General features: G+C 53.1%; 3 protein-coding genes across 6 annotated transcripts in view; 1 reads left to right on the plus strand and 2 right to left on the minus strand.

Annotated features, from left to right (window-relative positions):
* TIMP1 (TIMP metallopeptidase inhibitor 1) overlaps positions 1-2,454 on the minus strand; it is a 3,513-nt gene extending 1,059 nt beyond the window's left edge. Inside the window, exons 1-5 of the mRNA XM_024749602.1 lie at positions 2,313-2,454; positions 1,323-1,451; positions 491-570; positions 185-307; positions 1-45 (exon numbers count right to left, since the gene is read on the minus strand). The exon at positions 1-45 is cut by the window's left edge and continues 93 nt beyond it. Of these exons, the coding sequence (XP_024605370.1) occupies positions 1-45; positions 185-307; positions 491-570; positions 1,323-1,451; positions 2,313-2,454 (519 nt within the window). The remainder of the gene's footprint in view (positions 46-184; positions 308-490; positions 571-1,322; positions 1,452-2,312) is intronic.
* SYN1 (synapsin I) overlaps positions 1-13,019 on the plus strand; it is a 43,722-nt gene extending 30,703 nt beyond the window's left edge. Inside the window, exons 6-13 of one of the 2 annotated variants that reach the window (XM_024749598.1) lie at positions 6,756-6,818; positions 7,901-8,043; positions 8,141-8,215; positions 8,304-8,406; positions 9,715-9,861; positions 10,216-10,303; positions 10,402-10,993; positions 11,991-13,019. In XM_024749598.1, coding sequence (XP_024605366.1) covers positions 6,756-6,818; positions 7,901-8,043; positions 8,141-8,215; positions 8,304-8,406; positions 9,715-9,861; positions 10,216-10,303; positions 10,402-10,993; positions 11,991-12,018 — 1,239 coding nt within the window. In that variant the 3' untranslated portion in view covers positions 12,019-13,019. Of the gene's footprint in view, positions 1-6,755; positions 6,819-7,900; positions 8,044-8,140; positions 8,216-8,303; positions 8,407-9,714; positions 9,862-10,215; positions 10,304-10,401; positions 10,994-11,952 lie in introns of both variants that reach the window. The other variant, XM_024749597.1, reaches the window with a different exon arrangement.
* ARAF (A-Raf proto-oncogene, serine/threonine kinase) lies at positions 13,013-23,193 on the minus strand. Of its 3 annotated transcripts, none has more exons than XM_024749601.1 (15): positions 23,083-23,193; positions 21,590-21,744; positions 21,347-21,450; positions 20,491-20,593; positions 20,246-20,400; positions 20,035-20,133; positions 18,485-18,641; positions 18,353-18,380; positions 18,127-18,272; positions 17,830-18,032; positions 15,939-16,105; positions 15,297-15,415; positions 14,927-15,058; positions 13,796-13,930; positions 13,013-13,590 (listed from the first exon to the last, which is right to left on the minus strand). In XM_024749601.1, the coding sequence occupies exons 2-15, from the start codon at positions 21,683-21,685 to the stop codon at positions 13,456-13,458; spliced, it is 1,779 nt and encodes a 592-aa protein (XP_024605369.1). In that variant the 5' UTR covers positions 21,686-21,744; positions 23,083-23,193; the 3' UTR covers positions 13,013-13,455. The 3 variants fall into 3 exon arrangements, with proteins under 3 accessions (XP_024605369.1, XP_024605368.1, XP_024605367.1); XM_024749600.1 differs by lacking the exon at positions 23,083-23,193 and adding an exon at positions 22,939-23,072 and having other exon boundaries at positions 18,485-18,626; XM_024749599.1 differs by lacking the exon at positions 23,083-23,193 and adding an exon at positions 22,939-23,072.
* Between the last annotated feature and the right edge of the window lie 231 nt (positions 23,194-23,424).

Below are 23,424 nucleotides of genomic sequence, written 5' to 3' on the forward strand. Positions count from 1 at the left end.
GAGTGGGGTCCCAGGACCACAGACCCCGCTGGGCAAAGCCCCAGCCTTCTGATAGGCTGAAATTGGGGCGGTCCCCATTTCAACTGGGACCATTCCCACAGAGCCTCCCCTCCCTCCCTTGCAGTTGCCAGGCAGCAGCGGAGGGGTGGCGTGGCACAGGGCGATGGGGCGGGGCCTCACCAGCTATGAGAAACTCCTCACTGCGGTTCTGGGACCTGTGGAAGTATCCGCAGACGCTCTCCATGGCGGCGGTGTAGATGAACCGGATGTCAGAGGCATCCCCCAAGGCATTGAACCCTTTGAACATCTGTCAACGGATGAGGGGAAGAATCTTTTACTGACATAATCCTCCCACGCCACATTCTTCCCTGAAGTCGTATAGCACTCTGATATCACAGCTAATTTCCACGCCAAACCAGTGGCCAAAGGCTTTTATTTTGACAGGGAGGGAGATTTTAGGAACTGCTGGGGGAAGGGGCAGGAGGGATACCTTGGTCATCTTGATCTCGTAACGCCGGTATGAGGTGGTCTGGTTGACTTCTGCAGTCCCCACAAACTTGGCCCTGATGACTGCAGGAGAACAGGGGGAAAAAACGAGTAAAAGGGACTGCATGAGCCAATAAGAATAATCACAATGATAATACTAGCAAAGCGCATACTTAAATAGGGATTGCTGAATGCCGGACAGCACCCTAGTGACTTATGCATTTGTTAATTGCTTCATCTGTATGTTGGTGCCTACTGTTAGCCAAGCACTGCTTCAAGCCTTTTTTCACATATTCATCGTGTGTTCGTTCACTCAACAAATATTTTGGAGTGCCTGCTCTGTGCCAGGCACTGTTCTTGGTGTCAGGGACATAACAGTGAACAAAACACAGAAATCCGTTCCTTGTGGAGCTCACATTCTAGCCAGGAGAAGAGAGACTAAACACAAGCAAAATAATTAAGTATATAGGAAGTTAGATGGTATTGTGATGGGGAACTTCAGAGCTGGGTGAGGGGATCAGGAGTAGTAGGGGACAGGGGCTCAAGTTTTGAACAGGGTGGTCAGGGAAGGCCACCCTGAGAAGGTGACATTTGGATATCCCCATGTGGATACCTGGGGGGATGGGTATACCAGGCAGAGGAAGTAGACAGTACAAAGGCCCTGAGGTGGGATTGGGCCTTGAGTAATCAAGAAAGTGTGAGGGTGGCAGAGCGGCTAAAGCAGAGTCAGTGTGGGGCTGAGTGGAATTGTTCTAGAGGTAGGCACCATTGTGAACCCCACTGGACTGAGAGGGAAACCGAAGCCCAGAGTGTGTGGGTAGGGCAGATACACTCACCGAGGTCAGAGCTGCAGAAGGCCGTCTGTGGGTGGGGTGGGACGCAGGTACAGGCTCGGCTGGGGGCCGTCAGCCACAGCAGCAACAGGATGCCAGAGGCCAGGGGTGCAAAGGGGGCCATGGTGCGTTCTGTGGGGGTGGGGAGGAAGGTTCAGAGGGCCCCCAGCTCAGCCGATCCATGTACCTGGGCAGGCCTCCCACCCCATTCTACCCCCCACACACACACCGGGTTGGGGAGTTTGGGGATTTTAAGGGGCTTGGGGATTTGAGAGCCCAGGGGAGTCTAGGGGGGTAGGGAGTCAGAAGAGTTTAGGAGTTGTGGAGTTTGAGGAATTTAGGGGACTAGGTGAGTGGGGGAGTTATGGGGCTGTAGCGTTTGGGGAATAAGGGGGCTGGGGAGTTTGAGAATTTAAGAGTGTTGAAGAAGTCGGAAAGTGGGGGCTGAGGAATTTGGGCTTTGGGGAGCTGGAGGAGTTTTCGGGGAGGCTGGGAGTTTGGGGGTTGTGCATATTGAGAGGTGGAAGAGGTGGGGGAGTTGAGGGAAGTTGAGGGATTTGGAGGAGGTTGGGGATTTAAGGAGTTGACGGAGTTTGGGGGCTTAAGGGAGTGGGAGTGCCTGAGGGATTTGGGTTCAGAGGAAGCTTTGAGTTTAGAGATTTGGGAGGCTGGGGATTGGGAGGCTGGGGGAGTTTAGGGAGCATCAGGGGTTTGGGTTGTTGGGGGACAGGGAGAGAATTTAGAGGAGTTGGCAGCTTGGGAGGCATCTGATGTTAGGGGCTCATGGCTTTCGGGGAGCTGAGGATAGATGTCAAGGGTTCAAAGGAATTTGGAGTGTCGGGATTGGAGGAGCAGTTCCAGCCCCCCACCCTCTTCCCCTGGACCAGCCTAGGCTCCCGGTACCCGCTGGCCAGGCTGAGCAGCCGAGTATCATCAGTCAGGAAAGCTCCAGCCCAGTTCCAGGCCCTGCGGGCCGCCCAAGCCCCTGCCTACCTCTGGTGTAGCCTCTCTGGGCGCTGGGTCTTCGGCGATGGCGGCAGGGCCGGAGCAGCGGAGGATAAATATCCAAGCGAGGGGCGGGGTGGCAGCTGGTAGGAAACCACAGGCCTCCAGGCTTCCTGGATGCATTACTCATCCGCCCACCATCCGTGTAGGCCAAGGGGCGGGCCCTGGGCTGCCGAAAAGGAGATGCACCCTCCTCCTCTCCCTCCCCCTGAGCCTCGCCCTGACCATCCCCCTCCCCCATCTCCACGTCAGGCACCAGTCCCTCCAGGCGGTCTCACGGAGGGCTTACAGGCCGGATTCCACCCAGTGCAATTCCCTAAAGTCTCCAAAATCTATCCGATCACCCACATTCCCGAAAATCCCCATGGCTAAAGCCCAAATTAGTTCATTCCTTCAATAAGAATTTCTTGTGCACCTACTGTTTTGGGGGGGGGCGGTGAGCAGCAGAGAGCAAACAAGTAGAAGCAGTGAAGGGAGATAGGGCAGGTGAATGGAGGAAGGATACAAGGTAGGGAAACTGAGGCACGGAGAGGTTAAGTGATTTATCCAAGGTCACAGTTAATAAGTGGCAGAACTGGGATTGGAATTCAGGAGGCCTGGATGGAGCCAGAGCCTGGGTCTTCCCCCTTCTCAAAAAAAAAAAAACCACACACACAGGCAAATAGTCAGCATTTATATAGCACCAACTGTGTACCGGGAGACACTCGGCATAATTTATCTCACTTAAAGCTTACGATAAGCCTCTGAGATGGTTATCGGTATTATTCCCATTTCCCAGACGAGGCATAGAGGAATTGAAGAACTTTCCCAGGACCACAGGGCATGGCTGGGATTTGAACCTAGGCTAACTGGCACCAGGATCTTAACCCAGGCTGGGCACAGTCCTGGCAAGCGGGGAGGTTGCTGGTGAATGAATGAGCATTGGGGTGGGGGAGTTGGATGGTGGTGAAAGAAGCCAGTGAGTCAGTAGAAAACTGATCCCCTCCCATCCTGCCCTGCCCCTTCCCCACCAACCCTCCCACGCCCCTGGTAGGGGTCAGCGTGAGGCAATCTCTGTCCACCAGCTTCCAGATGCTGCCTGAATCTTCCCTGGGGTCCTGGGAAAGGGCTCTGAGGGCCGATTAACATCCTTGGTTAGGTCAGGGAGGACAGGCCAATAATAATAATGACGATGGTAGTGATGATAGGAGCCACTTATGGAGCGCTTACTGTGTACTGTGCCCTGAAGCCTTTGTGTAGTTCTCTCATCCAATCCCCATTACCCCCTTGCTAATTAAGCTTGATTAACTCAGAGTGGTTAGCACAACCATCACCACCAACACTACCACCACAACAGAAACTACTGCCAGCACTATGAAGTGCTTACTATTACTATGCATCAAACACAGCTCTAAAATCTTGGGAAGTACTTTATCTGTCAGTCAATCCCGATTACCTCCTTGTTAATTAATATTGGCTAACCTAGGGATATTAAACCAATAATAATAATAGTACCCAACACCTTTTGAGGATGGAGGCTTCCTGTGTGCCAGATACTGTGCTAAGCATTTTGCCCAAAATAACTAATGTGTTCCTCACAACATCTGTGCGTTAGAGACTGTTCACGTTCTCATTATACCAGTGAGGAAAATGAGATACACAAAGGGGTCAAGTGATCTGCCCAGGAAGGAGAGTGACTCTTTTGGGGGGGCGGGCAGGACCAGGTAAGGGGGAAGAGAAGTAAACCAGGAATCTGGAGAAGCTGATTGTGAAAGTGGGGAATGAGAGTGAATGAGACGGGGGCTAAGTTGCTGGTGGGTGCAAAGGGGAAGTCCTGCTGCAGCATCATGACTTTGAAACCTGAGTCAGCACGGAGTTTTGCCCACTGTCTACATGTGAGGGGTTGTGTGGACCCGGGTTATTGTGCAGGTTCTGAAACTGGTGGGGTTTCATGGATGGGTGTCCAGCTGTATGGCCACCTGGCGAGCTGGATGGGTGTGGGGGGCGTGGGGTCCAGCTGGGTGTGCACAGCAGACACCTGGCAGTCCCCACACACACCAAGTGCTTGGGCCTGATTGTACCCTTTATACAGATCAGGAAACTGAGGCCCAGAGAGGGTTAAGTGACCTGCCTGGGGTTGAACATGGCCTTAGGAAGAGGAGAGGCCAAGATTCAAACCTCGGGTTGGCCAGGGGATCCCAGTATTCAGAGCTCCCTGCATGCACACATGTGTGGGCACATGCATACACATATACACAGTGTTGTGTTCAGGCTCAGGTCCAGAGAAAACAAGGAAGGTTTGTGAAAAGAGCCTAAAAACCTTGGGGCAGGGGGCAGTGTGCATGTGTGCTTGCACACAGTTTCCTGCTGTGTCTCTGCCTCTGAGGGTTGCGTGTGTGCCTTTAGGTGGTGTGTGCCCCTCTGTGGTGAGTGTGTGTGTGTGTGTGTGTACTTGAGTGTACCTGAGCCCAGTATGGTTTTTTTGTTAGTGTTTTTTTTTTAATTGTATTATTTATTTATTATTTTTCGCTGCATTGGGTCTTCGCTGCTGCACGCGGGCTTTCTCTAGTTGCGGCGAGTGGGGGCTACACTTCGTTGCGGTGCATGGGACTTCTCATTGTGGTAGCTTCTCTTGTTGCGGAGCATGGGCTCTAGGCGCACGGGCTTCAGTAGTTGTGGACGCAGGCTCAGTAGTTGTGGCGCACGGGGCTTAGTTGCTCCGCGGCAATGTGGGATCTTCCCGGAACAGGGCTTGAACCCGTGTCCCCTGCATTGGCAGGCGGATGACTAACCACTGTGGCACCGGGGAAGTCCCAAACCCAGTATGTTTTGTGCTGCTTCTGGAGTTGTGCCTGCCCCTGTAAAACAGGTCTGGGTTGCGAATGGAATTGAGGATGTGCTGTCACCTCTGTGAGCTGTGTATGTGCCTGTGTTACGTCACCTGCCATTTCAGCCTGGTTTCCCTGGAATGCTAATCAGAGCATCCCGGTAACAACTCAGTGCCTCTCAGCGCCCCATCCTGACGCCAGTCATTTGGGAAATGAGGAAGGTGGGGGGGGGGCGTGCAGAGGGAGGGTGAGGCCTGAAGGCCAATTGGTCATCCTGACCCTGCGGGCTTCCTGTGCCTGTCGGGAACTGGGAACCGCCACCGCCCCCAGCAGCCCCTCTGGGGATGCCATCCTCTACCCTGTCACCCCTGTCCGCACAGAGGAGAGAGGGTGAAGCCCTGCATGTTCATCCGTGTATGGTGGCGCTGGGGTCGGCCAACTAGGTCCCCTCTACTCCACCCAGGGTTGGGGGAGACTTGAGGTATCCCCATGCCTGAATGTGAGTGTGTGTGCATGTACACACCCCAGGGTGTTGTCCATGTAATTAGGAGGCTGTGGGTGTCTCTGGTCGTGTGCATGCCTCTCCATCTGTATATATGGCAAGGCACGTTTTTTGTGTGTGCGCCCCTACATACACTTTGCGTGTGCCCAGGAGTATGAGTCTCTGTGTTGTGGGTCTCGGTGGTTTTGTGAATACCCAGAAGTGTGAATACCTGGAAGTGTGTATACCTGTCCATGTGGTGTGGGGCCTTCTGTTTGTTGTGTGTATGCCTAGGAGCATTGCGTGTGTATCTGTCAGTGCTGAATATGTGCCCATTTCTGTTGTGTGTGCCTGTCAGAGTTGTGTGTGCCTCTGCATTCTGTGGCTATGCCTCTGAGGGTTGTTCGTCTCTGTGTTGCGTGGATAACCTTCGTGTTGTGTGTCCCTCTGTTACGTGGATTTGGGTGAGAGGAGGAGGGCTGTGTGTATGTCTCTGCCCAAAAGTGTTGATTGTGTGTCTACGAGTGTTGAGTGTGTGCTGCTGGGCTGGATGGCTGGCTGTGAGGGTCTCCGTGCAGCCACACAGCAAGGCATGCTCCGGAACCGGTGTTGGTGGTGGATCTTTCCATCGCGTGGGTCTCAGCATGTGTGGGAAGCTCTGGGTTTGGCTGTGCAGATCTGAGTTCTGAGGGTTTGTGTGTCTCTGGGTTGTGTATGCGTGTGGAGGAGACACACACAAGGCCTGGCTGAGGGGTCCAGTTGCTACATGCTCGCCACTACACCCCCACGCACGCACACGCACACACTCACTTCTCTGTCATCCATTCACTGTAAAAACAAACTTTCCCTTTTCTGGAAAAGTCCCCCACCCCTATCCCACGCCTCTGCCCAGGAAAGCAGAGGCGGGAAGTCTGGGACTTGTGGGTGGTGGAGGGAAGGATAGGCAGGCAGGGCTCTGGGTTCAATTCTGGGCTCCGGGGTATTGTGTGACCCCCAGCTGGTGGCTGGCTGTCTCTGACCCACCTCTTCTGGGAAAATCGCTCTCAGTGTGGCTCCCACTGGATGGGCTCCCCTCAGCACCACCCCCAGCCATGGCTGTCAGCCCTCCTGCCCTGACCATGCTCTCCCTTTCCACCCTACCAGCTCAGCAGCACAACGTACCCTGTGGTTGTGAAGATGGGGCACGCACACTCTGGGATGGGTAAGGTAAGTCCCCGGGTGGGCTTTGTACGTGCGTGCTTGTAAATGATGCATGCTCCTGGCATCGTGCGGATATAAGTACAGGCATACCTTGTTTTATAGCACTTCGCTTTATTGCGCTTCACAGATACTACATTTTTTTTTTTTTACAAATTGAAGGTTCGTGACAACCCTGCGTTGTCAGATGATGGTTAGCATCTTTTAGCAATAAAGTATTTTTAAATTAAGGTATGGACATTGTTTTTCTTAGACACTTAGATGTATTGCACACTTAACAGATTACAGTATAAACATAACTTTTATACGCACTGGGAAACCAAAAAATTTGTGTGACTTGCTTTATTGTGACCTTCGCTTTATTGCGGTGGTCTGGAACTGAACCCACAGTATCTCCGAGAAGGTATGCCTGTTAGAAGTATATTGTGTATTCAGTGCACACAATAATTCTGTATAATTGTGTGTCCTTTATCTATTTGTATTTTTCCTCATATTCTTACATTTTGGTGGCCCAATTTTCTATCATGTGTTCAGCCAGTTTTGTGTGTCCTGTTATTTTGTTAGTGTATCCAGCACTGTGTCTGTATATAGGCAGGCCTCTGTGTTGAATACACACTACATCATCTTTTACATTCAAGGGTCTTGGGGTCCTGTATGCTGTCCATCCGATTTTGTCTGTATGTCCATAGAAAGAAGACTTGTAATTTGTATGTTTGAGTGTGTCCATGCTTCCGTATGTTTATATATTGTGTGTACAATTGATTTTGTATGGGTGCCCACATGCTTATACTGTATATACACACAATTTTCCCCACAGCTTTATTGAGATATAATTCACATACCATACAACTTAACCATTTAAAGTAACAAGTCTAAAAATCGGGTTTTGTGTGTTCACAGAGTTGTAGACACCCAATTTGGTGTCTGTGTGTACATGTAAAAACCAGGAGACCCAGAATTAATGCATGCTTGAGTGCCTTGGGGTATCCACCGAATTTCTGTGCACTCACCTCACCTGTGTCATTTGCCCTAAGGCACCCCGACTGCCGCCCCCTCCTGACCGGGCCCTGCTCCCCACCCCACTCCCACAGGTCAAGGTGGACAACCAGCACGACTTCCAGGACATCGCAAGTGTCGTGGCACTGACCAAGACATATGCCACTGCCGAGCCCTTCATTGATGCCAAATACGATGTGCGCGTCCAGAAGATTGGGCAGAACTACAAGGCCTACATGTGCGTAAGGAGACCAAGGCCTGGGTAGGGGTCCCCTGCCCTGCCTTGTGCAGCCCAGGTCCCCCAAGCCTCTCTCCTGTCTCCTCTTACTCTCCAGGAGGACGTCAGTGTCAGGAAACTGGAAGACCAACACCGGCTCTGCGATGCTTGAGCAGATTGCCATGTCTGACAGGTGGGCGGCCTGAGCTCGGGGGTGGGGGGTAGAAGTGTGGCCACCCAGACCAGGCACTGACGGGCTGCCTTGCCTCGTGTCTTGGCAGGTACAAGCTGTGGGTGGACACGTGCTCAGAGATCTTTGGGGGACTGGACATCTGCGCAGTGGAAGCACTGCATGGCAAGGACGGAAGGGATCACATCATTGAGGTAGGAGCACTCCAGAATTTCGTGGGGGCACAGAGGGGGGAGCAGGTGCAGGGCAGCAACACTGTGAAGCACGCCAGGGCCTAGAAAGCCCTCAGCGAATGGCAGAATGTAAAACTGTAAAGTGCCTTGTGAACCAGGACATCCCTGGCAAATGGCAAAATACTTACTAAATTCTAAACTGCTCTGTGAACTTGGACATCTTTAGTGAAGGGCAAAACACTTGTTAAGCTATAACGTCCTCTGTGAACTGAGACACTCTGGTGAATGACCAAGCACTTAGTAATCTTCAAAGTGTTCTGTGAATTTGTACTTGGCCAACAGCAAAGTACTTTGTAAGCTATAAAGAACTTTATAGAGAGTGGCGGTTGATACTAAAGCATTCTGTAAACTGTAAAGTACCTTAGGAAGGTACTGCTTGGTGAACAGCAAAGTACTTTATAAAATTATTTTAAAGAGGAGCTCTGTAAACTGGGAAATCCTCGTTATTGAAGCAAAGCGCTTTCAAAATTCTAAAGCTCTTTATAAGCAGCAGTGTCCCCGGTAAACAGTAAAGCAATTTGCAAACTGTAAAATACCTTAAAACTTCTGAGTGCATGGTAAATGGTAGCACTTTATACATGGTAAAGCATCTTGTAAACAGTGGTGCCCTTTGCAAAGCACTTTCCAAAGTCTAAACACACCATATATGTAACAGTCCTTTGTAAAGGGCAAGGAGCTTTGTAAACTGTAAAGTACCATGTAAACCACAGAGTTCTTTGTAAAACACAGAGCACCTAGCAAACTATAAAGCAGGGACTGGCAAACGTTTTCTGTCGAGGCCAGACGGTGCGTATTTTAGGCTTTGTGGGCCATACAGTCTCTACTGCAGCTCCTCAATCTGCAAGAGCAGCCAGACAATATGGCAGGAAAGTAAGGGTGGCTGTGTTCCCATGAAACTTGGTTTATGGACAATGAAATTTAAATTTCATATAATTTTCACGTCATGAAATCTTTTGATTTTTTTTCAATCATTAAAAAATGTAAAGCCCATCCTTAGCTCCGGGGCCTGGAGCTGCACAGAAACAGGTGCTGGGCCGGATTTGGCCGGTAGGCCTTCATTAGCTCACCCCTGTTAGTATGTCCTAAGCTGTAAGGTATCTTGTAAAAGACAAGCCTTCCCCACGCTGCGTAATAGGTGCTTCTCATACTGAAGCTGGTTTCCTGGGCAGCCGCCAGTCATACCTTTTCCCAACTTACAGCACTTCGTCATCGTCACCCTCCCATGCACTTCCTGCTTCTCTCCTCACTGGATCCCTTCTCCTCCCCCAGGTGGTGGGCTCCTCCATGCCGCTCATCGGTGACCACCAGGATGAAGACAAGCAACTCATCGTAGAGCTTGTGGTCAACAAGATGGCCCAGGCCCTGCCCCGGCAGCGGCAGCGGGATGCCTCTCCCGGCAGGGGCTCCCACAGCCAGGTCAGGCCCCTGGCTCTGGCCCTTGGAGGCTAGTGGTGGGCAGGCCAGCCCTTGGTCATACTGTGTCACAGAGCTGATAATCAGAAGGCTAAGGGCATCGCCATGACGCACCCGTGTCGCAGCAGTTACCAACTATTTTTTAAAGTGATAAATAGCTGCTACCATGACTTCCCTGAGTGCCTCCTGACCCCTCCCCTGGGAATGAGTCCCGCACCCCACAACCTTCCATCCCCTCAGTTCAGCCACAAATGCGGCAACACCCAGCACACAGGGAACCCATGTCATTCTGATTGGCTGATGCTCCACCGGCTGGTAACTATTTTTAACCTCTCCTGCTCCACTCCTCTGCCGCAGACTCCGTCCCCAGGGGCCCTGCCCTTGGGCCGCCAGACCTCCCAGCAGCCCGCGGGGCCCCCAGCTCAGCAACGCCCCCCGCCACAGGGTAAGTGAGGGGCCAGCTTCCTCGGCCCTGACCCTGCCGGCAGCCCCCCACCTCTCACTTGCTCGCTCTCACGTGTGCACTTTCTCTCTATCCCTCAGGCGGCCCTCCACAGCCGGGCCCAGGCCCCCAACGCCAGGGACCCCCGTTGCAGCAGCGCCCGACCCCGCAGGGCCAGCAGCACCTTGCGGGCCTTGGACCCCCAGCTGGCAGCCCCCTGCCCCAGCGCCTTCCGAGTCCCACATCAGCGCCCCAGCAGCCTGCGTCCCAGGCCACACCACTGCCCCAGGGTCAAAGCCGCCAATCCCGGCCAGTGGCGGGAGGCCCCGGGGCACCTCCAGCAGCCCGCCCACCCGCCTCTCCCTCTCCCCAGCGCCAGGCAGGCCCCCCACAGGCTACTCGTCAGACATCGGCCTCTGGTCAGGCTCCGCCAAAGGCCTCAGGGGCTCCACCGGGTGGTCAGCAGCGCCAGGGCCCACCCCAGAAGCCCCCAGGCCCTGCCGGCCCCACACGCCAGGCCAGCCAGGCGGGTCCCATGCCCCGCACTGGGCCACCCACCACGCAGCAGCCGCGACCCAGTGGCTCCGGCCCCGCTGGACGTCCCACCAAGCCACAGCTGGCCCAGAAACCCAGCCAGGATGTGCCACCACCTGCCACTGCCGCTGCCGGGGGACCCCCACACCCCCAGCTCAAGTAAGGGGACCCCACAGCAGCCCTCGCCTTGCTGCTCACCGAATGCGCTCCTGCACCTGGAGGGCAGCCCCAGCTCCCAGGCTCCTCAGACCCAGGTCCTGTACACGGCTCCTGAGAGCTCTCTCTCCAGTTCCAGTCTGGGCCAGACCCCTCCCAGTTCACAGAGGCTCCTGCCCTCCATCCCAGAGAAACCCCCTCTGAAGTGCAGAATCCTCCCAGTAGGCCCTGGGAAAGCCCCCCAGCCCAGCTCCTCTCGGCCCACCCCAGGCACCTTGCTGACCCTCCTTCAGTACTTCCCTGCCAAACCCATCCTCCTCGTGCCCCACCTGACTCCCCCCAGCCAAACTCACAAACTCCTCCCGGCCCAATCCACAGTCCTCCTATGTTACTTCACTCTTCCCAGTCATCCTCATGCTTTTCCTACAGTCTAGGCTCCCTTCTAGCCCATCTCAAGTCTCCTCCCAAATCACACCATCCTCTGCCTCTTCTGGTCCATTCCAGACCTCCTCTCTTAGCTCAGAAGTCCGCCCTGCCCCACCCAACTGCTCCCCCTTAGATTTGCCCCTTCCAGCCTGTCCTTGGTCCAAGCACCACCACCCCCTTTTCTGGACTCCTCACCCTTAGACTGGAAACCTCCCTGCCCATCGTCACCTTTATATCAAACTCCTCCCAATCTAGCCTAGAATTATAAGAGAAGATTCAGCCCAGAACTCTTCCCATCAATCCCAGGCTTCTTCACCTTGGATCCAAGTCCTCCCAGCCTGGCCCAGGGCTCCTCCACTCGTCCTGAGAATCCCTCAGGGTCCAGGCCCGTGCTGGGGGGTGGGAGGGTCACAGGCACAGCCCCAGGACCAGAGGGGCAGGGCTGGGGCCGGGCCTGGGGTAACGTTGTGTTTCTCTCCCCCTCCTCCCTTCCTCTCCCCCCCTTCCTCCCACGCCTCCACCTTGTTTCTCTCTAGCAAATCCCAGTCTCTGACCAATGCCTTCAACCTTCCAGAGCCAGCCCCGCCCAGGCCCAGCCTTAGCCAGGACGAGGTGAAAGCTGAGACCCTCTGCAGCCTGAGGAAGTCTTTCGCCAGCCTCTTCTCCGACTGACACCCCACCCTGAGAGCCCCCAAATCCCTGGGCAACCCCTGTCTGGGCCCTGAATCTATTTCTCACTTTTGGAATCTCATCCCTTGAGAAGTCCTCTCCTGGATCGCCAAGATAGATCCCTCTTCTCACTCCTCAGAATGCCCAAGTCCCTGGGGAAACCTCACTCCTGGTCCTAAATCCAGTTCTCATGTTTAGAATTCCCAAGTCCTTTCACAAACTGAGACCTACTTCTCAGTTTTAGAACCTCCAAATCCCTGAAGACCTCCACTCCTGGTGCCCTCAGAGTGCATTTTCCTTTCTGGAAGCTCTCCCGAACACCAGGCAACCCCTCCCGGAGCCCTGAAATTCCTGGAAAACCCCACTCCTGGTACCAGAGCTCTCAAGCACACCTTGTTCCCCATCAAAATTTCCCAAATCCTTAAGAAACCCCTACCTTTGAGACCCTTTCTATGGATCTCCCATCTCTGGAGATCCACCTCTTCAACTGCCCCCACCCAGCTCCCCAAGGATTTCCCTTCACCGCCCCCCCAACCAACCCCACGCAACACACTGGGAGCTCCTCCCACTGCTAGGACCCCTCAGTTCCCCAGGGACCCCTGCCCCACTCTCCTGCCTCTTGACAGCTGTCTTAAATATGCAAACTCCACCCATCCTCCCAGAATCCTTTGCACACAGGCCAGTGGTCCCCCACTTCCCCACCTTTGCAGTGATGTCTGTGTCTGTGACTGACGTGGCCTCCTCTCGTGCCGTGCTTGGCATATGTGGTCCTCGTTCATCGTGCCGCCTGTGGTGATGCGTGCAGTGGCGCTGTTTGTGTGGTCCGCACCTCCCCCCAACCTCCAACCCTTGCCTGGACTCACCCTCACCCCTCAGCGGCTCTGAACCCCATGAGAAGAGTCGGGAAGAAAAATAAACAAGCAAAGGCCCAGCAGAATTCTGTGCTTCTTGGTGAAGAAAGAGGGGAGTCCTTGAATGGTGGGAGACAGAGGGGACCCCCCCAAATCCACATGGGGTGCTGGGGACCCCAAAATCCAGTGGAAGGCACATCAGGCACAGATTCCAGAGAGGTTCTGAGTGGAATCCCTGCCACAAATCCCAGCCGTTGGAGATGGAGGAGCTCCTGAATTTAGAAGTATCGCCAAAGCCAAGAGGAAACCGAATTATGGAGGAGGCAGGGGTCTCGGTCTTCGAGGGTCCCCCAATTCCAGAGGAATTTGAAAAGTACATGGGCACCCCCTCATCTCCCAGGGCAGGGATGGGGGATCCAGAGGCAGTAACGGGGCAGAGACAGAACATTGATTGGTTGGTGGGCAGGGCTCCTTGGCGTGGCAGGTTGAGATTGGCTCCCTGGTGGCTGCGGGTGGGACCTAAGGCACAAGGCGGGCTGCGCTGAGTAGGCAGGCAGGCAACTCATCAGCCTGGGTACGGTGCAAGGAGGGTTCGGAGGCACTCCGCTCAATCTTGGGGAGTGACCGCTGCAGCAGCTCAATCGTGGCCAGGATCTGGGGGCAGGGGCGGGTGAGGAGGGGTGTCCAGAGCCGCGTGGGCACCCCGACACCACCAGACCCCAGCCTAATGGGGAAGCACACACTCACACACATTGTACACCTCGGAGCCTTGAACACAACACAGTTCACATTCACACCTTAGAGTCCTTCTCCTCAGAGGCTCCCTCCCCAGGGTGTCCAGCCCTCCTCCTCGGCCCACCTGGGGGAAGAGGGGCCGCTCCTCCCGCTGGAACTTGAGGCAGTCAGACAGCAGGCGCCTCATGGCCTTGGGGCAGTTGCTGGAGATTTTGCTGAGGTCCGGGGACAGATAGCCACGGCCCACCATAAAGATAATCTGGGAGGGGGGACAGGAATGGGGTGATCTGGGGGTCTGGGCTGGGAAGCCCAGGGAATTCTGGGTCTTGAGGGACCTGGAGGGCTCCTTTTAGGAGAACTGGGGTATTCTGGGTATTGGGGCCCTGAAGATTGTGGGTATCTTGTGGATCTAAAGATTCTGGGTCTCTGAGGACTTAGAAGGATTCTCTGCTTACAAAACAGAAGGATTTAAGCTTGGGGGAAGTCAAGGACTGTAGGTGTCCGGGGCCCAGATGATTATGGGTCCACAGGTTTCTAGGGGGCTTAGGGGCCTAGAAAGTACTGAGTCTGGGGGAAACATGAAGTTCTGGGTCTGGAGGAAGCTAAAAGATTCTAGCTCTCAGTAGTCTGTATTTCTGTAGAGGTCTGGGGCCTACAGGACTATGGGTCCACGTGGTCTGTACGACTGTGAGTGCTCAAGACCCAAAGACTATTGGTACGTGAAGCCTACAAGATCCTGGGTTTCTGAAGGTCTGGGAGATTCCAGGCCTTGAACCTAGAGAAATGTCTGGGGCCTAGAGTACTGTGGATTCAAGGGCCCTGAAGTCTGACAGATACCTAAGGCCTGAATGGTTGTAGGTATCTGTGAGGATTCCAGAAGTACAAAGGGATTGTTTCTGGGAGAAATGGGATTCTGGGCTTTGGGGACTTTGGAGAGTTTGAGTAACCAGGCCAGAGGACTGTGGGTGTCTAGGGATCCAGAGGGCTTCTGGGCTTTTGGGGGCCTAGGGAGATTCTGGGTATAAGGGATTCAGGAGATTCTGGACTTTGAGGACCCAGAGGAGTAGATGTGGGTGAAGGAGGGAATTCTGGGTACGGAAGACCCAGAGGAATCTGGGAATCCTCAGCTCAGAAAACTTGGGGTTTCTGGGGGAAGTGTGGTATTCTTGGTCTATGCAAAGGTGGAGATCTGAGGTTTGGAGGCTGAGGGGATCCCTTGGCCTGGGAGATAGCAGGTGTAAGGCATGGGGCTCACCTGGTCACGGCTGCCAATGTGGCTGTAAGGCAGCGAGCCGGTCATGAGCTCGTAGAGCACAACCCCATAGGCGTAGACATCCGACTGGAAGCTGTAGGGGTTCGGGTCCTGCATACGGATCACCTCAGCTGCCTTCAATAGGCCGGACCGGGCAGGAGGAATGTGGAGGTCAGCAAATGACTGGCCCATAGGCCCAGGGCCCACCAGCCACACTGGGTGTAACTCAGAGCCACCCACACGGGGTGAAGCATGGGCAGTCCAGACACCCACACCTCAGGGTGCAGGCATCCCCGGCCCCACTCGGCCTCCCACATCCTAGCCCAGCAGCCCACGTCCCTATATGCCCCCAGTCCAGCCTGGCCCAACTCACCATCCATAGCACAGAGCCCGAGGGCTGTTCCAAAGGCTGGGCCCCACTCCACCGCGTCTTCACTGTGGCCAGGCCGAAGTCCCCGATCTTCACCGTGAGCCCCTCGTGTAGGAAGATGTCCGCCAGGGTCAAGGGCCACTACAGGGACTCCCAATAGCCAGGCTTCTCGCTGACTGGGAGGCTCTCGTTGACACCTCCACGCCAGTCATGCCTCTAACCCTGACCAGAAGCCCCGCAATGTCACACAAACTAGCCACAACCTTGACTCGGGTGGGGAGCTCCAATTAATGCCCCCTACACTTGGCCCTCCTGTGACTCCTGACTAGGAAGCTCCTCTAATGGCACCCACACTCACCATGCCTGTGACACTGGTCAGGAGCTCCCCCTAACGCCCTCCACAGCTGCCGCTCCTCAGACCCTGACCAGAGTCCCGAAGAACAGCACCTGAACCAGCCAAAACCCTGACTCCTGACCAAGAGACTCCCATTAAAGGCCCCTCACCAGCCACAGCTCTGGCACCTGGCAAAGGGAAATGCCACATGTGCCCCCAGAAAGCCTCCCACAAGAGCCATCCCTCTAAGCCCTCATCCTGTTTGATGCCCCCCACCCCAGCCCAGCCCTCAGAGAGGGACATGTAGATACTGTTAGACTTGAGATCTCGGTGGATGATGTTCTTGGCATGGAGGTAGCTGTTGGGGTACAAGCAGGTGTCAGACTGTCTGGGGGCTACCTCATCTCCCCACCCCCAGAAAAATCCCGGCCGGGTCATGAAGCCCATGAACAGCAAGATGTTGACGTGACGTGTCTTCCTGCAGGCAGGGCAGAAGGTATCAGGGCAGGGAGGGTAAACAGCAACTTCCTGAGCATTGGGAATGGCGCTGTTCACTGCTGCCTTCTGCCATCATTCCCACCCTGGCTTTCAGGAGGCTCAGGGCCAGACTATGGCCAGATTCAATGAAGTTGTCAGATATGTTTGCTGGGCTATGATTCCACGCTGGGCGCTTATGTCCTGGGCTTCCTCATCCAAGTCTCCCAACAAAAGCAGGAGGGAGAGATTACCCCTCACCCTCTACTGACCAGGAGTGTCTTAATCATCAATACCTGCCATACCTCTGACCCTGACCATGACCTGAGCCTGTGACCATTTGAGATGAGAAAGTGGAATGCCAACCTTCATCAGTGATATAGCAACATAATATTGATAAATGCTGGGTAAAAATATCAGTGATGTGTGACTATATCCTGTTAACCATGAGAGGCTTAGAGGTAAAGAGCTTGGGATTTGGACTCAAATCAGATCCTAAGTTCCAATCCAGGCTTCCCTGGGTCCTCACTGTACAATCTCAGGGAAGACACTTAACTTCTCTGTGCCTCATTTTCCTCAACTGAAAAACTGTGATAATTCTGTGAGCTACCTGACAGGGGTGTTGGGAGGAATATGTGAGTAAATAACCTGTAAGGTGCTTATTAGAACAGCTGAACACAAGCAAGCACCCTGAAAACATCACTGTCCTTGCTGTTATCGTTACTGGGTACCTAGGTTACCTGACAGAAACTCTGTCCTGTATGAATGGAGCCACCCTCATTTAGAAGAAAACGTTCATTCCTTATAGAAGTATTAACTGCAGTTACAATGGTAACTTACACGCAAAGAACATCGACAACGCTCTGCAATTTTGCTCACAGCGCGTTAGTATTCTTCACAGCAGTTAGGTTATAGTTTCAATACGAACACAACGCAAATTCACAGCCCGCTCAAATCACTGCCATTTCATAGAGAGGAGCAGAGACTGAAAATTTCCTTACTGTGGCATCCATTACGAGGATGAGTATTAAAATAGCACAAGGAATTATGATAACGTCAACTCTGCAACATAATTGTGCCGACTTGTCAGAGGGGAAAGCCCACACTGGCAACCCCAGGAGTGGTAGGAACTAGGGTAGCAAAAAGGGAGCGCCAGGGTTTCTTAGCACAAATGAGTTAATATAGTATGAATGATATATTAGGTAAAGCAACCACAATCATTAATCAAACAATGATTAAATTATGGTTCTGATTATAGTTCTAATACTGTTCTTTAAAGTACAGTATTGTTATAATTAATAACAAGAAGGCAACACAATAAACATATACTAATGATGCAGAACAAGCAGACGAGAGGCAAGGACGCCAGGCTGCCTGGCGATGCAGTTAACTCACATTATGCTATCGATGTAAGTACCACAGTAACACTGGTGATACCCATTTCACAGCAGACAACTGAAAAGACCCACATTTTGGAGGCAGAGCCATTAATTAATATCAGTATTTACACAAACACAAACACCAATGTGACCAGAGGTCCTCTAAACATACCCCTTCCCAGAGGGGAAAGGGGCTTCTCTGATAGAGAAGAAACTTACCGTTACGGTTATAACACCACACAAACACAGGGGATGTGCAGGAAGTGCCTTCAGTACGGCCTTTACCCAGAGAGGCACCAAGGCGGTGCCCACCGCCCCTGCCCCCATCCCTGCGCGCGAGCAATCTCACCTGAGCACCTGCATCTCGTTCTTGAAGGCCTGGGCCTGCTCAGCTGTGGGTTGGGCCACCTTGAGCACCTTCACGGCCACATCGCCGTGCCACCGCCCACGAAACACGGTCCCAAACGAGCCCGTCCCGATCCTCTTCAGCAGCTGCACCTCACTGGGTGGCACCTCCCAGTAATAGCCCGAGTCCCGGTACCCCAGATTCTTCTGCGGGCCACAAGGGCGGCATCTCAGGGGCCTGCCCACACCCCTCATCACTCGGCCTGCGGTGCCCCCACCAAAGGTGCCCCCTGGAGCTCACCACTTTCTTCTTGTCATCGGCCAAGGACTTCCGCTCCCGCTGCTCTGATGGGGACTTGGAATGTGGGGACTTCCTCCCCGAGGACATGCTGGCTGGGCTGGGGCTCCCCCGGGGGGTTCCATCGCCACCACCTCTATTCCCGGCAGCTGCAGTTGCGGAGAGGATGTGAGTGGAGCCGGGTGGGGTGGGGTGGGGGACTCAGGGTGCAGGTAGCGGGGGGGCTCACCGTCAGTGTTGAAACTCTGGGCAGGGAGCTGGAAGAAGAGGGCTGGGCGTCAGAGAGAGGACATGGAAGACAACAGGAATGGCCCTCCCCTCTGCCCGGTGCTCCCCTGTGACCTCCCGCCTCGACACCAACCTGGATGAGGCCGGAGTCCATGGGGGCCGTGGTGCTGACCATGTGGACGTTGGGGGTGGATGTGGAGCGGATGCGCTGGAGGGGGGCGTTGGCCGGGGCAGGGAAGGGGAAGTGCTTGGGATCGCGGTGCTGGGTGCAGGAGCTGGCAGGGGAAAGGCTGTGAAATCACAGACGAGTGAACGAGTGAATGAGAAAACCAGTAGAGCTGCCACCACCGCCCACGCCCCGCCCCGTCCTAAGTGTGTGTTTAGCTCACACAGAGTAAACGTCCACTGTCATTACTATTATGCATTTGTTCAAGAAGCATTGACTGAGTGCCTGCCATGTGCCAGATACCATTCTAGGTAGTGGAAATAAAACTGTGGACAAAACAAATAAAGGTTCTACACGCATGCTGATTTGAACTGTACTAAAATTTTAAAATTAAAAAAAACCCAAAGAAACAAAAAACAAATAAAGGTTCTTGCCCTCATGGGGCTGACTGCAGCAGGAAAAAAGAGAAATAAAAAACAAAGAATATTTAATATGTCCAATGGTGACAGGTGCAATAAAGCAAAAACTAAAGCAACATAAGGAGACAGGAAGTGTCCCTGGTGATGTCAGGAAAGGCTTCTCTGAGCAAGTGACATTTGAGCAAAGACTTAAAGGAAGGACAGCAAGCCATGCAGATAGTGGGGGAAGAGCAATATATAATATTGTATAACTATATGTACTATTCAAATATATTATGTATTATATAACATACAGTATGCTATCTATATTAAAATTACAATGCTTTACACATATTATAATAATGTTATACGTCATACATACACATCTGTTATACATGATATATACTAAATATATTATAATGTTACAAAAATATTTCTTAATGGTCCCTTCACTATCCTGAAATGCTATTCATAGATCATTTATTCACATATACCCATAATTAAAAATAACATAATGCTCTAACTTTACTATTTCATACATTACATAAAAATGTTTGATGTTCTACATTATATGAAAATATTATCAACATAACACATAATACAATAGCATAAATATATCATATAAATATTGACGTTATAAAATATAGATATATAAAATGCATATCATATGAACATGATATATTAGAGCAATAATATATTTCAACATTGAAATTGAATTTACGATAAAATAATATGCATTTCAAAGTGGAAAGGCTTGAGCATGGTTATAATGGAAGAATTCACTAAGTAGTTAGATGCATATATATAGATATATATTATAATTAATAAGAACTTATCTTATACCAGATCTTGTTCTAAGCATTGGACATGTCTTAACTCATTTAATCCTCACCAGAACCCTATGTGGTCATTATCTGCTCTTTACAGATGAGAAAACTAAGGCCCAGAGAGATTAGGGGAACCACCCAAGGCCCCGGAGCTCCATGCCCTTACTCACACTTGTAGGTGCTAAATAAATGTTCATGGAGTAAACAAATGAATTAAGTATGGCTTGTACTCTACAGAGGCCTCCAGATCTTTTTCTTCTGACAGCAGCCCTTCAGCTACGGCGTTCCCTACCTGGGACCCTGAGGGGTGAGTGGCTCATTCAGGGGGCGGTTCGAGGGAGCCTCATGCTGTCTGGAGCCTCCGCACAAATCCTGGACACTGTGGTAGAACCTTGAGGGCATTCAGGGTGTAAAGCAAGGGAACATGGGTCAGCTGTCTGTAAGAGCCTTGTGGCTGGGTCTCTGTCCTCCCCATCCCCCTGCCCACCCCAGGCCAGGCTCACTGTCGGCGGTTGGTACTCATGTCAACACAGACTGTGGGGACCTTGGAGGAACAATGCTGGTGGAACTTGTATCCACAGGTTTGGCAGCGGAAGCCATGGAACAGAAACTTAAGGCAGAAGTCACAAAAGGCCAGGCTGAAGAACGTCTTCCGTACCTGCTGTCACAGAGTAGAGAAGATTGAGGCCTGGTCAGGGACCCTCCCGCCACACCCACGGTCTGCCCCCACTTTCTACCCTGCACTCACAAAATTGTGCATGGTCAGGGGGACGTCTTCGAGGACCTCCACAATGAGCTCCTCGCCATCCAGGGGTGCAATGGCTGTGTCCCAGGCGGTGACTGTCTTTCGACTGTAGAAGGCATGGAAGGGAGTGAGTGGGAGGGTGGATGGGGCCATGGGGAAGAAGGGAACCCCCCAAAAGTCCCTCCAAGCTTGCCATCCATGCAATAATAGATGGCATGTTTCATTCTCAGTACAGCAACTCTAGGAACTAGTACTATCCTTGCCCCCATTTTACATATGGGGAAACTGAGGCTCAGGGGGATGAAATGACTTGTCCAGAGCCACAAGGGATTGTAAGTGGCAGGACAGTGCGAAGAGTCCATGCTCTTAGCCACAAGACGAGGAGCAAATGAGACTGAAGAAACATCTAAATCTTAGAAGTCCTGAGCAACCCCCAACAAAGCAGCTGGTGAGGCACTGAAATAACAAATAGAAAGCAATGCGTGAATTGCATACAAAAAAGTTAAGGAACTCTAAAACAGAGGAATAAATGGAAGGTTAGCGAGGCGCAGACAGAGAACAAGGAAACGGAGGAAGGAGAGGGCTGACAAATTGATAAAACAGTGAAAGATGAAACAGATGAATTCCGGGAGGACATGACGGAGCACGGTGAGGATGTGGGGTGCGAGAAGAAAATGAGCTGCTGACCTTACAGGCCAATAAACTAATGAAGTAATGAGACAAAAGCTGGATGCACTCACGGATTCACTGAATGAAAGGAAGACTAACGGAGACTGCACGGCAGAGTGGAGAGCCGCATGACTCTGAGGAGGGGCTGGAAGGCTGCGCGCCCAGTTGGAGGTGGCGGTGCCACACTTACCCCTTGATGAGCCGGTAGACCACACAGCAATCCTGATTGAGTCCCCGCACCTTGAGGGCCTTGTCTAAAGAGTCGTAGACACTCATGCCATCCCGGACAGTCACCTGTGTGTGTGTAGATGTGAGGAGTCAGCTCTCAGTGGGGTCCCCAGCTGACTCTCCCAGCCCTTGTCACCTTTCTGATCCAAGATTTACAACCGGGTCCATGCCTACCCCTTGCCAGTTTTGCTCCCATCAGACTCACCACCGTGCGTTGCTTGTTGGGCAGGTACACTTTGACGGTGCCCACCGCCCGGGATGGTTCGGCCCCGTTGGCAGGGGGGCCCCGTGGTGGCTCCATGGAGCCTAGGACTTTGTCAAGACGGGCTAAGGTGGGGCTGGGCAGGTGCCATGGGGCTCCTAGAAAACAGAGGGAAAATTCAGAGGTCCCATAATGATGGTCTGGAAGCAAAGTGGCAGGGGATAAAAATTCAATCTCCCAGCTCCACGTCACCCCTTGTAGCCTAATTTCCACACAGCCCAAGGGATCCAGTTCCTCCTCTGCTCAGCCGCTCCTGTTGTCTGTCTCACACTTAAGTGCCAAGGTCTCGGATTCACTGCGTAGGGCGGGGTGGGGTGGGGGGTAGGACATAGTGAGAGGTACACACACTGTCCCGGAGGGCACAGGAGCACGTAAGTCTCCGTGCTAGGGACTAACGGGGAAGTCAGCACGCACTGCACTGGGGCCTGTCAGGTACGTAATGGACATGAACAGGCTGCCCTGGCTTTCTAATGGAGAAGGGGGTTCAGATGCTGTGGTGTGGGGTGAGTCACAGATAGGGTGATGGGGAACTAACAGAGGATCATCAGATACTGCCCTTAGTTTGAGGGAAATGGGAATTGCACCAAACAGTGTTTGTAAGGGCACTGTGGGCATCTCAAAGCCCTGAACTGTAATGATGGTAGGTCCATGGATACTGTGTTAGGTGGCTAATGGGAGTCACCAGACTATGATGGGGAGTTCATAGAGGCTCAGCAGACACTACGCTGCGGGGAGATGTAACAGGGGTCACTAGGGACTGTAATGGGTAGAAGAGTGGATAACGGGTGTCACCAGACACTGTGATGGGGGAAAGGAGGGTAATGGAGCATCACCAGACATGGTTGAGGTGAGATAAATGGGGGTAAAGCGCGGGTGGGGCGGAGGGCGCTCCAAAATTCTCCCTGACAACTAATGAAAGGGTTGCAGTTATATTACTGGTGATAATGGAAGGAGGCTGGGGAGGGTTAAAGAGGAGGAATGGGGGAATCCTCAAACATTCTCCTAGTGGGCTAGACATTGATCCAGAATAAGGAAAGCGAGAAGTGAGCTTCGTCTTCACGCATTCCCCGTTGTCGGTAAGCAAGGGTCATCAGATACCTTAAGGAGGTTAAGAGGGACTGCACATGACAAGACACCACAACCCAAGCCCCGTTCGGCCGGGCCCCGCCCACCGAGGGCCTTCCAGCTCTGCGCAGGCGCGCTGCCACACGCGACGGGCGAAACCATCCCCCGCAGCCTTGCCCCCCTATTCCAGTCTACCCCCCCCCCCGCGTTGTCGAAGATGGTCTCACCCCGGGTCAAACCACTCCTCCGGTTCCGGGCGGGGGGCATCGGGGCCCAGGGGCAGCCATCCTGGAGCTGAGCTTTCGGTCCCGGCTCCCTACCCGAGCCCAGCAGTCTCTCCAGAAACCTAACCCTGCCGGGCCTGCCCTCACCTGTCACGCCGCTACAGCCGCCGCCGCCTCCATCTTGGGCCTGTCTTCTAGTTTCCTTACAGAGTCCGCCTCCACCGCCCCTCGGGCTTTGGCTATTGGCTCCGGAGGACTCAGCCCTCTATTCTTATTGGATTAGGGTCACGCCTGTCAAGGCAGGACCGGCGGAATGTGGTTCGTGTTCCGCATTAGGAGGGGCTGCCTGAAACGTCAGGGTCCAGGGCAAATTCGCACGTCCTGACTCGCGCAGGCGCAGTCGGGAGGAGACCAGCGTTCCGTGGGCTTTAACCCCAATCGTGCCGTAGTGGAATCAAGCAGGGTGTTTTTGTTTTTTTTTTTTTTTTT

Source organism: Neophocaena asiaeorientalis, unplaced genomic scaffold (assembly GCF_003031525.2).
Source record: "Neophocaena asiaeorientalis asiaeorientalis breed wild unplaced genomic scaffold, Neophocaena_asiaeorientalis_V1.1 scaffold1052, whole genome shotgun sequence".
Lineage (NCBI taxonomy): Eukaryota > Metazoa > Chordata > Mammalia > Artiodactyla > Phocoenidae > Neophocaena > Neophocaena asiaeorientalis.